The sequence below is a fragment of the Myxocyprinus asiaticus genome, chromosome 37, assembly GCF_019703515.2.
Source record: "Myxocyprinus asiaticus isolate MX2 ecotype Aquarium Trade chromosome 37, UBuf_Myxa_2, whole genome shotgun sequence".
Taxonomy (NCBI): domain Eukaryota; kingdom Metazoa; phylum Chordata; class Actinopteri; order Cypriniformes; family Catostomidae; genus Myxocyprinus; species Myxocyprinus asiaticus.
In genome coordinates this window covers 7,008,362-7,023,590 of record NC_059380.1, presented here as the reverse complement: position 1 = coordinate 7,023,590, position 15,229 = coordinate 7,008,362, and the positions used below count along the sequence as shown (strand labels likewise).

The 15,229-nt window shown below is 38.2% G+C and overlaps 1 protein-coding gene across 3 annotated transcripts in view; it reads right to left on the bottom strand.

The window, feature by feature from the left end:
- The window catches only part of LOC127427586 (forkhead box protein J3-like), a 144,913-nt gene that overhangs the window by 53,683 nt on the left and 76,001 nt on the right, over positions 1-15,229 (bottom strand). For all 3 annotated transcript variants that reach the window (XM_051675254.1, XM_051675255.1, XM_051675256.1), the window contains exon 3: positions 4,340-4,414. In XM_051675254.1, coding sequence (XP_051531214.1) covers positions 4,340-4,414 — 75 coding nt within the window. The remainder of the gene's footprint in view (positions 1-4,339; positions 4,415-15,229) is intronic.

Below are 15,229 nucleotides of genomic sequence, written 5' to 3'. Positions count from 1 at the left end.
GGAAGCCCAGGTTTCTTTGACAGTGGCCTTCAGCTCATCTGCATTTTTTGGTCTCTTGTTTCTCATTTTCCTCTTGACAATACCCCATAGATTCTCTATGGGGTTCAGGTCTGGTGAGTTTGCTGGCCAGTCAAGCACACCAACACCATGGTCATTTAACCAACTTTTGGTGCTTTTGGCAGTGTGGGCAGGTGCCAAATCCTGCTGGAAAATGAAATAAGCATCTTTAAAAAGCTGGTCAGCAGAAGGAAGCATGAAGTGCTCCAAAATTCCTTGGTAAACGGGTGCAGTGACTTTGGTTTTCAAAAAACACAATGGACCAACACCAGCAGATGACATTGCAGCCCAAATCATCACAGACTGTGGAAACTTAACACTGGACTTCAAGCAACTTGGGCTATGAGCTTCTCCCCCCTTCCTCCAGACTCTAGGACCTTGGTTTCCAAATGAAATACAAAACTTGCTCTCATCTGAAAAGAGGACTTTGGACCACTGGGCAACAGTCCAGTTCTTCTTCTCCTTAGCCCAGGTAAGACGCCTCAGACGTTGTCTGTGGTTCAGGAGTGGCTTAACAAGAGGAATACAACAACTGTAGCCAAATTCCTTGACACGTCTGTGTGTGGTGGCTCTTGATGCCTTGACCCCAGCCTCAGTCCATTCCTTGTGAAGTTCACCCAAATTCTTGAATTGATTTTGCTTGACAATTCTCCTAAGGCTGTGGTTCTCTCGGTTGGTTGTGCATCTTTTTCTTCCACACTTTTTCCTTCCACTCAACTTTCTGTTAACATGCTTGGATACAGCACTCTGTGAACAGCCAGCTTCTTTGGCAATGAATGTTTGTGGCTTACCCTCCTTGTGAAGGGTGTCAATGATTGTCTTCTGGACAACTGTCAGATCAGCAGTCTTCCCCATGATTGTGTAGCCTATTGAACCAAACTGAGAGACCATTTTGAAGGCTCAGGAAACCTTTGCAGGTGTTTTGAGTTGATTAGCTGATTGGCATGTCACCATATTCTAATTTTTTGAGATAGTGAATTGGTGGGTTTTTGTTAAATGTGAGCCAAAATCATCACAATTAAAAGAACCAAAGACCTAAACTACTTCAGTCTGTGTGCATTGAATTTATTTAATACACGAGTTTCACAATTTGAGTTGAATTACTGAAATAAATGAACTTTTAGATGACATTCTAATTTATTGAGCTGCAACTGTATATATATATATATATATATATATATACACACACACACACACACACACACACACACACACACACACACGTGGTGTGAAAAAGTGTTTGCCCCCTTCCTGATTTCTTATTTTTTTGCATGTTTGTCACTTAAATGTTTCAGATCATCAAACAAGTTTAAATATTAGTCAAAGATAACACAAGTAAACACAAAATGCAGTTTTTAAATGAAGGTTGTTATTATTAAGGGAAAACAAAATCCAAACCTACATGGCCCTGTGTGAAAAAGTGATTGTCCCCTAAACCTAATAACTGGTTGGGCCACCCTTAGCAGCAACAACTGCAATCAAGCGTTTGCGATAACTTGCAATGAGTCTTTTACAGCGCTGTGGAGGAATTTTGGCCCACTCATCTTTGCAGAATTGTTGTAATTCAGCCACATTGGAGAGTTTGAGCATGAACTGTCTTTTTAAGGTCATGCCACAGCATCTCAATAGGATTCAGGTCAGGACTTTGACTAGGCCACTCCAAAGTCTTCATTTTGTTTTTCTTCAGCCATTCAGAGGTGGACTTGCTGGTGTGTTTTGGATCATTGTCCTGCTGCAGAACCCAAGTTCGCTTCAGCTTGAGGTCACGAACAGATGGCCGGACATTCTCCTTCTGGATTTTTTGGTAGACAGCAGAATTCATGGTTTCATTTATCACAGCAAGTCTTCCAGGTCCTGAAGCAGCAAAACAGCCCCAGACCATCACACTACCACCACCATATTTTACTGTTGGTATGATGTTCTTTTTCTGAAATGCGGTGTTACTTTTACGCCAGATGTAATGGGACAAACACCTTCCAAAAAGTTCAACTTTTGTCTCGTCAGTCCACAGAGTATTTTCCCAAAAGTCTTGGGGATCATCAAGATGTTTTCTGGCAAAAATGAGACGAGCCTTAATGTTCTTTTTGCTCAGCAGTGGTTTTCTTTCTCATTTGTTCCTGAATTTCTTTGGATCTCGGCATGATGTCTAGCTTTTCAAGATCTTTTGGTCTACTTCACTTTGTCAGGCAGGTCCTATTTAAGTGATTTCTTGATTGAGAACAGGTGTGGCAGTAATCAGGCCTGGGTGTGGCTAGAGAAATTGAACTCAGGTGTGATAAACCACAGTTATGTTTTAACAGGTGGGGCAAACACTTTTTCACACAGGGCCATGTAGGTTTGGATTTTGTTTTCCCTTAATAATAACAACCTTCATTTAAAAACTGCATTTTGTGTTTACTTGTGTTATCTTTGACTAATATTTAAACTTGTTTGATGATCTGAAACATTTAAGTGTGACAAACATGCAAAAAAATAAGAAATCAGGAAGGGGGCAAACACTTTTTCACACCACTGTGTGTGTGTGTGTGTATATATATATATATATATATATATATATATATATATATATATATATATATATATATAATCTCAAGTTAGAGAATATGTTATCCATTTCAACAAAAGTGTCTGTGAAGATCATGCTTATGATAAATAATGAGACAAGTGATGTTTGAAGAAAATAAAAAAACTTCAAGGTAAATCACTTGTTAGCAGAATATTTTTATTGGGTGTCATTTCAAATCAAACTGTAATTTTGTCAAATTACACAAAAAGTGTGAAAATATTTATTAGTAGGGGTGTAATGGTTTAAGATGATGCGCATTGTGAACATGGGACTTTCTTATAGTTTGTTAGTATTAGGTAGTTTAAAAAAAATCATGATCCGAATCATGAGATGAGTGAATTGTTACACCCCTATTTATTTGTATTTAGGATATATAAAATGTTAGATTTGAAATTAGCCTTAGCTAGACAAGAGAGTCTGTCATTTTATTTAAAAAATAATTTCCACCATGGAATTCTATTAAACATAATACAGAATTTGAGATGTGCTGGAAATGACACTGTAGTGGAAATTTTCATGACATTAGGAAAAAGTTAAATGAGTGAAAGGTCTTTACTTTGTAGAAGTCTACAGTGCTAAAGGTGTCCAAAGTTGAAGACCCATTTACGTATACCTTACTTAAAATCTTGTCTTTAATTTGGATAATCAGTAAGACAAACTGCCCCAGTCTCGATGTAGGCAAGAGCTCTCTGACTATAACCTCCATGTTTCCAGACGAGTCTACTCAAGACTGAACGTGATGGTATCAGTCCAAAATTCAGCTTGCCTTGCTTTCTTGCTGCAGCATAAAAGTAAAGTGAACAATCGTTTCTGCCATCTCAGTGAGAAACATGCCTCAGTTACTATCTCGCACAAACAGCGAGGTCAATATTCTTGCCATATTACAATATTGATGGAACATATCAAGAGAGCCCCGCACAGCTTTGAAGTTCTTAGTCTAGGGGGAGTGTTGTGTGGAAGGAGGCACATTCCAAACATGTTGGCCATGCATTTGAAATAGAATCCATAAAGTGATAGATTATTTTGTATTTAGTGGAGCAGATCCCAGGAGTGTCAATATCAGAGGATTACTGCAAAACATGAAATTAGCATTCAGTCCCCATCCTCTGCATGCCTCGACTCTTCTCTTTATGTCGCACTGTGTGAGTGTGCGCTTGAACACATTCGCACAAGATGGCTCAGGATAAAGTGATATAAGGAAGTGTTTTGTGGTAGTGGTACTTTATGGAAAAGAAAGTTAATCTGGGCTAATCCAAACATCCAAACATATTTGACCAGACATAGACACTTATTTTGGAATATGTTGTTCTGCACTTTGGCCTTCACATGCCTACTGACCAAACAGTCTCAGTCAGGGTTGTTTTTGTTACGGTGGACCAGAGCATTAAGGGCTCGCCGGTCCATTGTGAAATGCTGCTGGCAGATGCATGCGAGCTGCATGCTGACTGAGGGGGAGCAGGTGGTGGTCTTCCCTCTTGTGCAGTAAGTGCTGGGCTGAAGTGCCAACCGAGAGAGCTCCGGAGAGCACTTTTAAAACGTTACTGCAAGTGCTCTCTCTCATCTATTTTCACAAGGATCCGTATGCATATTTTAACGACTGAATCTGCCAACTCTGTCTGGTGGCAGCGTTTTGTATTTAGCAAAATGTACAAAACGTGCATTTCTGAATAAAACAGCAATACACACAGGGGGAAAAAAACAGAAGAGAAAGCTTACCTTTCCTGGGTCATCTTTGGAGCGAGGCACTTTGAGAAAACACTTGTTCAACGAGAGATTGTGCCGTATTGAGTTCTGTAGGAAGAGAGGGAGACAGAGATACGTTTAGGTTGTTTATAGGTTAATGAGAATCCAGGAAGCACAGCTCGTATTACGTTACACTACAATAGACAGCGCTGTAGAAATCGTGAGTGTAGAGTCCCTGCAAATAACAGAATATGAATAAAACACTGGGGTAATACAGCATAGCACCTGTATCATCTTTTCAGTTCTATGCAAAGCAACAAGCCCAGAGAAATATATTAAAGAGATTCATCTTGCTGAAGATGACAGCCACAAAAGCAGAAGATTAGGACAGTCACAAAATATTGAGATTCCTAAACTTAATAATAAAAATCCCTGACTCAACCATTTTTAAATATGGAGAGCTTTTTCATAACTTAGGTGATTCTCTGAAACGTCTGACTGCAAATTCACACATGATTCTCTCAAATGATTCTGATCAGCCCAAAGCCAAAAAAAGAAAAAAGAAAGCAGGGTCCCTTTAGCCTCAAGGCCTCTTATAATTTTTTTAATAAAAAAACAAAACAAACAAAAAAACCCCATCAGAATTACATTTTTACATTAATGAGGTGAGTAGATTATGCTAAATTTGCTATTTATTCCATTATGGACACATGTAATTAACAATAAAATAAAACCTCTTTAGATATATAGCTTAATTATTGGAAATGTGTGGTTCTTTGTAAAATAAAAACTGTGATATTAAAATAATGATCATATATAGGCCTATACAGTATTTCTTTTATTTTTTTAGATCCACCCTTTAAAAATAGGCTATATACTGCAGCAGAATGCACCACTGCAAAAAAAAAAAAAAAAAAAAAAAAATTTACGTTCATTTAAAATGTACATTTTGTGAAATGTCAATATTTATTGCCATAGATGATTTGTTCTGTTTTCACTCTCAAAGATTGTCATGACACACTGGCTACCTAATGAACACACACACACACACACCAGAATTACAGTACCCTCAGAACAAGACTAAAAAAAGTGCTTCAATGAGAAATCATTACAATCTATGATTACCCGCTTTAGAGTTATTTTAAAGTAACTAACACAAGTAACTAATAATAAAGCATTTGGGAAAAGATAAATGTTTAAGTGACAGAGCGCGCACAGACTGTTTCTATCAAAGTGCACGCAGACTGATGCCGCACTCATGTTACAGTTTATAATGAGATTTATATTCATGGCTTTGAAGTTTAATAAATTCTTTTGCCATTTCTTTTCCTCTATAACGGTCCAGTAACTTAACAATACTGAGAATTATCATAAAGGCTCTAGAAAATCGACATCTCAAAATTCATGCATGTTAATAATTTTATGTCATGACAACATCACATGGGCCACAAAAAGATGGTTTGTGGGCCGGATGTCCTGAGGTTACCAAAGAATTTTTTTTTAGTTTAACAGCATGGTAATTTATTAATCATCCTGATTCTCATGGGGAAATAAATTCTGCAATTTTTTTTTTTTTTTTTTTTTTTTTACTTACACAATTTTTTAATAAGCAAAAGGTAATTTTTCATCATGTGAAGCATGAATCAGCTGGAGGCGGCTTGAACAGAGATCATCCCTTAATACTCGGTGTGTTCCAGATGGAGCTCAGCCAGCCTCTTGGCTTAAGACGCTATAAACGCACAGGTTTTAAAATCATTTGACCAAATTGTATTGACAGATGGCTGTGATATAAAAGCTCTAAGATCCTCACATGAGCCGGTGTGGAACGAGACAGAGTTAGCAGTGAGAGAGGATATTGCGTCAAATAAACAAGGAGACAATGCAGTCATGAGAGAGATGTTTCAATGAACATGCTGAGCAAAAAGGAAACACATTTAAGGTTAATAAGTGATACATTTGTGTGTGAAAGAGCTACTGGATAACATCTAATGAGGTCAATAGTGGGTCATTTCCTGTGGGCAGATCAGGGTTGATTGCAGGTGTGTGTTGGGTGTTTAACAGCAGACAAAAGGGAAGGGCAGGTCAAGGTATGGAAGTCTCCAGCTGCGTCAGCAGGACTGGAGCTATTAGCGGCAATAAAGGTGAAGTCTGTAGGACAGCTCAACTCTTATTCCAGGAAAAACCCCGTCAACAGCATGCAGGTTTACACTTTTACACAGCTTTACAGAGAAGAGTTGACAGTTCTTTAGATGCATGCATACAAACACAAATGGGCGGGACGGAACAGTGTATAACCCACTGCTAAACCCAATGGCCTCCGAACATCTGTCCAAAGACCCTAATCTTTGAGCATAAAAACTTTAGCAGCTACAGCAACTCTACATTGCAATATCAGAGGTCAGTCAGGGACACAGCATCACTGTTTCTGCTTGAGACAATACAAACACAATGGAAACAACTTGAGCCAGCTCTGCACTTGAGACCTGCATTTTGTTCATTTTGACTACTCTAAAAAAGCAAAAATTGTGGTTACAGTAAGGTACTTACAACGGAAGTAAATGGGGCCAGTCCATAAATGGTGAAGTACACACAGATTCAAAAGTACTGCCACAAGATGTAGCTAAACATTATATGCATTAACATTTGAATGTGATAAAATCACAGGGTTTGCCAGTGTTACAACGTCATGGCAACAAATTTGTAATATTGGATATAACCAAAGTCACTTTCAATGCAAGTCAGTCCACTAGGCAGCCATCTTTGGAATGCTTTTGGGCAGGCTGGGCAGTTATTTTTCTATGTAAACAAGCGACATACATGTGCAGCTCGAAATCACGGTAGGCTGCAATCTTAGTCTGTATGAGCTGCGTGCTTTATATAAATGAGTGAAGCAGACTGCTCATACACTGGAAATTTCACAGACATTGAGAATCATTCGCTTTGTATAAGATGACAAAGCACTAATCTAAAGTGAAGCGCATAGTACATGGACTATATACAGTACTTAAATAATTAAATCAGAGCATTTGTGCTTTAACAATCAAACTGGGCCATGTAGCAAACTGTTTATCCGTCAGAATAAGTGAAGCTTCTGTCAAACCACACGTCAAAATAGAAGCTCATATCAAAATAAAAGCATGATTCAAAATAAAAGCTAGATGCCTGACGTTGAAGAAATAGCAACGTAAATACATTAAACCTGTATAGTAAAATTGTACATTCTTTGTATTAATATTAGTAATAATAATAAATGATGATTAATGTTTTATGTTCTTTAGTGTCATTGGTGTGCAGTATGTCTCTGAATCCTCTCCAAACAGCGTGAAGCATTGTTCCTGCTGTGGACTGAGTCACCAGAAACCACTTGCAGTCTTAAACTCCAACCAATCAGACCAAAAAGCATCACCCATAATGACACGAAGTCATGCAATTAGGGCTGCAACTAATGATTATTTTGATAATCGACTAATCTAACGATTATTAGAATGATTATTCGACTATTTGCCGATTATTGCAATGATTAATCATTAGCTCTTAACTGATTATTCAGCTTGTGCCCCGATCTACATCACTTGAAGCTGTTTGGAAAGTTTAGAGTGCATCTGGACTAGTGCCCGACCGATATATCGGTTTATTTTAATGGTCAGCCATTGACTGATACTAAACAGTACTGATGTTTATTTAGCTATTTATTGTATTTTTATTCTTTATTTAAATGGTCAGCAATTGACTTATACCAAACATACAGTACTGATTTTTATTACGCTATTTATTGTATTTTTATTTATTCTTTACTTTCTCAGTGTTCATTTCTAGAATTTGTTGACAATGTATAAGAATAATGTCAAATATTCTTTGATAAAATATTTAAGAAAGCAGCCTTCCGAGTACCTTTGCATAGTTGTATCGGTGAAAAATCCACATAGAAAAGGTCTGTTTTCATTCCAGCTCAAAAATTAGCTATATCGGTCACCATATCGGTAATCGGTGAATTTTCCCTCTCTAAAATCAGTATCGGTCTCAAAAATCCCATATCGGTCGGGCTCTAATCTGGACTGTGAGCTGTGTAATTCTTCCTCTCCTCAGTCAGGCGCGAGCTGCAGTGCTGCCCTCGTGTGTCATCATTAGAGTTTAATGTGATCTCATGTTACGTTAAATGAGATCAAATGACTATTCGACAACGAACATTTTTGTTGACAATTTTTTTTATTGTTGACGTTTTTGAAAACGTTGACTAATCGTTTTCATCATCGACCACATATTGCTGTCTTTGAGGACTCGAGTTGTCATGCCCCTCCCTACTGTGCACAATCAAACAACAAACCAAGGTGAAGGTTTCCAACATCACTAGTGAAATGAAAGAGTTTCTTGTAAATGTAACTATGCTGTGACCACTCTGTCAGGTTAGGTAATGACTAGATAAGTGGACAATAGAGCAGGCAGAAACTCCCTTTCTTTGGATGTCCCTCTCTCCCTTTTGTCCTTCTCCCTCTCTGTCTGTCTCTGTCTCTTTCTTTGCTGGGGGCCGGAGGGTTCAGGGTTGGCTCAGCAGGGCTCCTGAAGACAGACACTGCTAATAAGCACTACTGCACCAGTCCAGTCTGTCTCCAACTCTCTATCAGGGGAACAAAGCAAGAGAGCCGCAGGGCCAGCTGCCATTCAGACACACAGAGTTTGAGTTAGAATGTGTGTGAGTGTGAGGGGAAACAAAAGAGTTGTGACAGTGTAAGTGTTTATAAGACTAGTCAGGGTTGATCAGATAGATCTTGCATTGTCAAGCCTTGGAGTGGGTGATATATCAGGGAAATTTGAAATGTTTGATTGATAACGTCATAGACTTGATATACACATTTTTATGGAATAATTTGCATGTATAAATAACTGATAAATAATAATAAATCAAATAACTAATTATTAAAATTAATATTTTATCTACTCACTATTGTTTTTCAATGCAAAAAAGAGGCTTAAGTTGAACCTGAATAAGAATTTGCTTTGATTCTGAAGCAAACACCTCCATCACATAATTGTTTTTGATTTTCTTTTCCCAAACATAATTACTGGAAAAAATTTTGCCGACTTTATACTAGATATAAATGCACAGTTGACAAAGATGTTATTTAATAATTGACTTTGTGCAGTTGCTTCTCTCTCTGTGTTTGCAGCAGAACAGATTCGGCTAGGAAAGCTTGACACTTAGCAGAGGGTCAGTTCCACACCATTGAGGACAGAGCTTTTTATTAACAAGCACTTCCTCATTTGCTCACGGAATGTAAAGTGACTGGAACAAGAAGTTGCGTTAACTGTTACATTTTTTGTTATTTACATAATATATGTAATTCCAAAATGTTGTCCATCATTTTCATGAATAAAAACAAAAAATGAAAGAAAACAATTTAGGAGGCATGAAACAGAACTAGAGCTTCGCTTTTTTATTTTACACATCTTTAAGTGATGGATAAAAATAATATGATGATTATAATATGATTATTTGCAGTGCAGCCTCTCCCTAACATTTTGCATAACCATGTTAGAAACGACAGACAAAAATGTGTCAAACTCGTGCGTTATGGTTGTGAATAAGTCGACTGACTTGCTTACACTAAATTGGTTGGAGCAGTTACTGAATTAACATCCAACTCACTCACTGGCCACAAATCACTTTGTCATCTCGAAAAGAGATGAGAACTGTTTCTGTGTTGTGTGTGACTTTCCTTTTTTGACCCTGCATTCAACTTGGAACATGCTTTGAGGTTTCCTTGAAATAACGTTCACTGATGAATCATGCACAAGAAGATCAGGAATGTGCATTAATAAAGTAAATAAGACTTGATTTCATGTTGACAGCAGAGCCTGTCTTTACATACACATGGTGGTGTGACCACAAAAGTCTCAAGGTCATCCATGAGTATAGCAGAAGGCTTCGAGAGAGTAGAAATGTTCCACAAGTCATGTAAAATTATATGCATGTAACACTGATGATCAAGTTGTGCTTGATTGTATAGATTCTGGCACATTTGTTGAAGTTCAAAAGCTGCAGAGATGTTGAGTGGCGAGAAGTGATGAAGAGGAGAGCAGAGGCTTCAGGGATGGTGAGGAGTTGCCATAAGAGGGTCAGAAACTGATCTCTGTGGGAATGCATGTCCATTACCGCCCCGGTGGCTGCGATGTACCTGAATTCCACAGCTGGAGCACTCTCTCATAAACCCCCCACTCAAACATGCTCACTGACAGTCAGCGCACCCATCCGCCTACTCACCCCCTGCCCTCTCGTCCACCTCTCCCCACATGACAGAAGGGTAGGAGGTGGAAAGTGGGTCAAGCTGACCTCCTTGTCCCAAGTATCAAGCACTCAGCATGAGTCAAAAGGACATGCCATGTCGCAGCAGAGTTCTTCATCAAGAATGTACCTCAGTACCCCGCCTGCTCGGCCCAGGGAGCCCAGTTTACAGCAGAACCATCCCATCAGTGTCAACAAATGCAGCCTGACAACCTCATTCTACATACAGGGACACAGAGGGAGACTATATTATGGGGGTTGGCCAGAAAAACTGACGATGACTTGATTAAAACAAGTCTCAGTGTAAAGGGACTCTAACTAGCAAAGCAGCTTGAAGATTGAGAGTCGTTGAATTAAGGCTATTAATGTGTAGTCATTAAACAGCTTTAGATATGCTCAGTATGATATTTAGACATTGTATTGTGCTGTAGCTGTAGACGTAACATGATTTTAGTGACAAAATGACAAAATACAGATGTAATAGTGTTTACCACATTACAGGGATTACCAGCGCTACATCGTAATGATGATGAAGTTGTAATACTGGATATAACTTAACACAGATAAGGTTAGAAAGTGATTTTATCACACTAAAATCACGCTAACATGTACAATTTTTACGTCTTGTTAATATACTTTTGAAATTGTGTGCATTTTAATGTTTAAGACTGGCCCATTCACTTCCACTGTGCCTTACTGTAACAATATTTTTTTAATAAACAAGGCATAGGGCAAGTCAAAAACCTTTTTTGTTGTAATCAACACTAGGGGTAGGTGATATGACCAAAATCTTATATCATGATATGAGTAATTTTATATCACGATAACGATTCGCGATATAGTAAAAAAAAAAAAAATTGGGAAAATCAATACAAAATGTATTAAATAACCATATTGTAATGTCTATTTTTGTGTAATTTTATCAGAGAATTTAATACTTTCAAATATTTATTTTATATTATATAATCAATTACATAATTTCCTCTTTATTTGGAGCTTGATAATAGTCAAAGTACAAAAAACCCCAACTTGGATTTAAATCATTCTTACCATAATGCTAAATTTCACATTGACACATTTGTCTGATTTGTTGTTGACCAATATTATTATTAACTTTCCTCAAGGAACACGAGATCTTCTAGAGCCACGGTTTTCAAACCGGGAGGTGCGCCTCCCTAGGGAGGCGCCAGGGCATATCAGGGGAGGTGTGGAGAATTATGATAAATTCAAGTAAAATCAAAAGACAAATAAATAAATCAAATAAAAATGTATTGTGAAGATAAATGAAAATAATTGGCTTAATAGACCACAGTCCAGCTCAATAGGCAGTAGCTCTATGGCGTTATAATTCTGTTAAATGTCATGAACACATGCATATCAGTTGAGAGCGCATCTGTACCGGTTGTGTGAGCGTGAATCTCTCCGCTCGCATGTGGATTTACTATACGCTGCTCTATGAAATCTCCCTGCTCTCTTTCAGAGAGTGCGTGTACACTCACTATTCTATTATAAAGCCGCATAGCTCTGCCTTTGTTCATTCATCTAAATATTCTGCGTGTGTAGACGTGTTATATCGAGGAAGAAACAAACCGGAGTTTGAGGAATCAACTCACCATTTGGCTCATAACGATTACAAGAAGTGCAGAATAATACATGGTTAAATTAGTATTGAATAAGAATGATATTCTGATTATCGCTGATAAGACGTTAGCAAATCAAATGACATAAATGTTCAACTAAGAACATCTGTTGTGACTCACGTCTTCTGTCACCACAGTGGAAAACATAGCTGCACAAGTTTATCTAGGACGCAGAAAATTTGAAAATGTGGAACAAAACCACAATGTTCAACCTGATATCAGGTCGACGTGTCTTCATGTGTTTGTGTTTGATTAACATAGAAACGGAGACTGGCTCATGTGATGCGATTATCACAAATATAGGTGAAAAAAGTTCAATAGTCCCATTGTCATAAGGACAAACAGGCAGGCTATTTTATTTTATAAACATAATTCAAAATACTGTTTCATAATATTAATAGAAATATTTATTGCCAAATATTTATCACTTATCCAGTGTATAACGCATTGCTGAATGAGTCTGTCAGACTGAATTTAAGGTTACTGATCATTATTGGTGAATTGCTCCAATGCCTGAAATATGATGATTTTTAATAATAGAACACTAGAGGACAATACCTGATAAAACTTCAAATAAGTGGCCAGAAATTACTGCTGTTTTTAGGGGAAGTAGTATTTTTTATTTATTTATTTTAACATTTAAATGAAGGGGAAAAATCCTGTCTTTCCTACAACGTGCATCCGTGTCTTCATTTGTTATCATTTATTGCGCGATGCGAGCCCTATGCAAATACTTGGTAGCGCTGTTTGGGCAGAGTATTGTTTACATATGCCTCTTGAACAGCCAGACGCATTTACACTTGACCGAGTTACGAATGGAATGTGCTCAAACCACCTCTTGAAGTGATTTGGGTGATCGGATTGCAATCCATCTAGAATGCGTTTCGGAGAGCACTTACACCTGGTCTTCTCATGATCGGATAGCTATCCGATCAGTGAAAACGCATGAAATGGCCAAGTGTAAATAGGCCCTCTGTGTTGGGTATTGTGAACCTACATCACAGATGTCGAACCTGTTTTAATAACAAGCTCCTCTTCATTTTCTTGACTTGTTTGAGAGTTGTCCCATTCTGCAGAAATTTTTTCAGGGTTTTTTTCTGGTTCAAAAATGATTGAGTAGATCCCCCTCAATGATCTCCTGTAAATTTCAGGAATCCTGCTGAATTTGAGCGCACTTGCATGCTCCAGAGATGTGACACTCACATGAAACACAGCGCGTCAGATGAGAAGCATATTAAGCGCTTATAAAACAACGAACACAATATTAATATAAATTTAATTGGCTTGGGTGTCCACCGAATATTTTTAAAACCTTGTCCATGTTTCATAAATTCTCTCAGTCTCACGTGAAGCCCTTCCCACTGATAGATAAGCCCATGGTGCGCACATGAATATTTACATATCGCGATATACAAGATATACTGCAATAAAGTGATTTGATTGATTTGATTTGATTGATTTGATATAGCAAAATCTCTACTGATTGACACTTTAAATATATCGCCATTTCACCCATTCCTAACCAACATTATTATCACAAAACACAGTTCATACAAAATCATTTAATCAATTTAAACATTGACCCCCAACACTTACTTAGTTTACTAATTTAAACCATGACTAGTTCTAAACATAAATTACTAATACTGGCATTATATTCATGCTATTTACCAAGAAGGGTACTGGCAAAAGCCTAAGCCACTTTATTGTCTCAAAGTGGACAGTTCTCCTGTAGTAAAACCAAACCATCACCTACTCAATTCTTGATTACTCAATACATTTACTGCTAAATTAACACTAATTAGGCAAAAAGAGAATAATAATGACCAGATCCAAAGAATTTTGAAATATGCTTTGTCATGTAACCTCATCAGCAAGAGCCATAATACTGGTTTTCTATACCCATTTATTGGAGAAAGAGAAAACAAAAATCTACCGTCTCTTCGGTGTCTCGACACAAAACCACACCATTTCAATGTGACTGTATGACCTTACCTTGAATTGTTAATTTGGAGCTGTGTCCAGCCACAAGACACAATAATCTGCAGCACAATGCTGTATTATGCAGGAGGTATGGAAAATGAGAGGGAGTTTGAACGAAGGAGAAAGAACATGCAGGTACTGCATGCTGAACAGAAAGGAGCGTTTTGATACTCCAGGGCACGAAGGACATCCCAAACACGGCCTGGAATTCCCTGCATTCCTTCTTATAAACTGTGTCATTTCTGCCCTGCGCTCCCGTTCCCACCCATCCCACGCCATATTTTATGCTCGCTCTCTCTCTCTCGTGCATTGAATATCTTTTACTTTGACATATGGGCTTTCCCACAAACCGCTTGAGTTCTCTCACACACTGCAATTTCTGACAAGCCTTCTGCAAACATAGAGACGTATGCAGGCATTTCTTCAGCTTGCAGTATCTCTACACACATTAGGGAATGTAGCACGTTGGTAGACTCTGTTTGTAGTGGGTGTGGGAAGATGCTGGAGTGGGTTTTTTCATGTACGTGGTGAGAGGAGGCACAAACGGTGCCCTTAACTGGACTGGACCTAAGTGGAACACACCATCCAGCTCTCAGACTAAACCTCTGAAGATAAAAACCCTACCTTTGACAGACAAGCCACGCGATTGATGGGTGGAACTGGATGCAGTGAGGTTTTAATCTACTTAGAGCATGGAGAATCCGAGTGTGAGTGAGATGTTGGTGCTGATAAGGTGCCAAGAAGTGGGGGCCTCTTGTTAAATGAGTAACAGGAAGCCATCATACTGTAGCTGTACCTGAATTATGGCCTAGTTTACAACTGTATTAACAAGTGTCTCCTGTGACCATTTGTAAATCGGATTTCGAGGGGACAGTCTCTGATTTTGCTCTTGTAAATGACGTTCTAGAGAAATGTGCACTCCAACTTTATGGTAACAGTTTGGAAAAGGCCATTTTCTGCTCCAGCATGATAATACCCTGTGCACAAAGCGAGGTCCATAATGAAATGGCTTTTAAATTC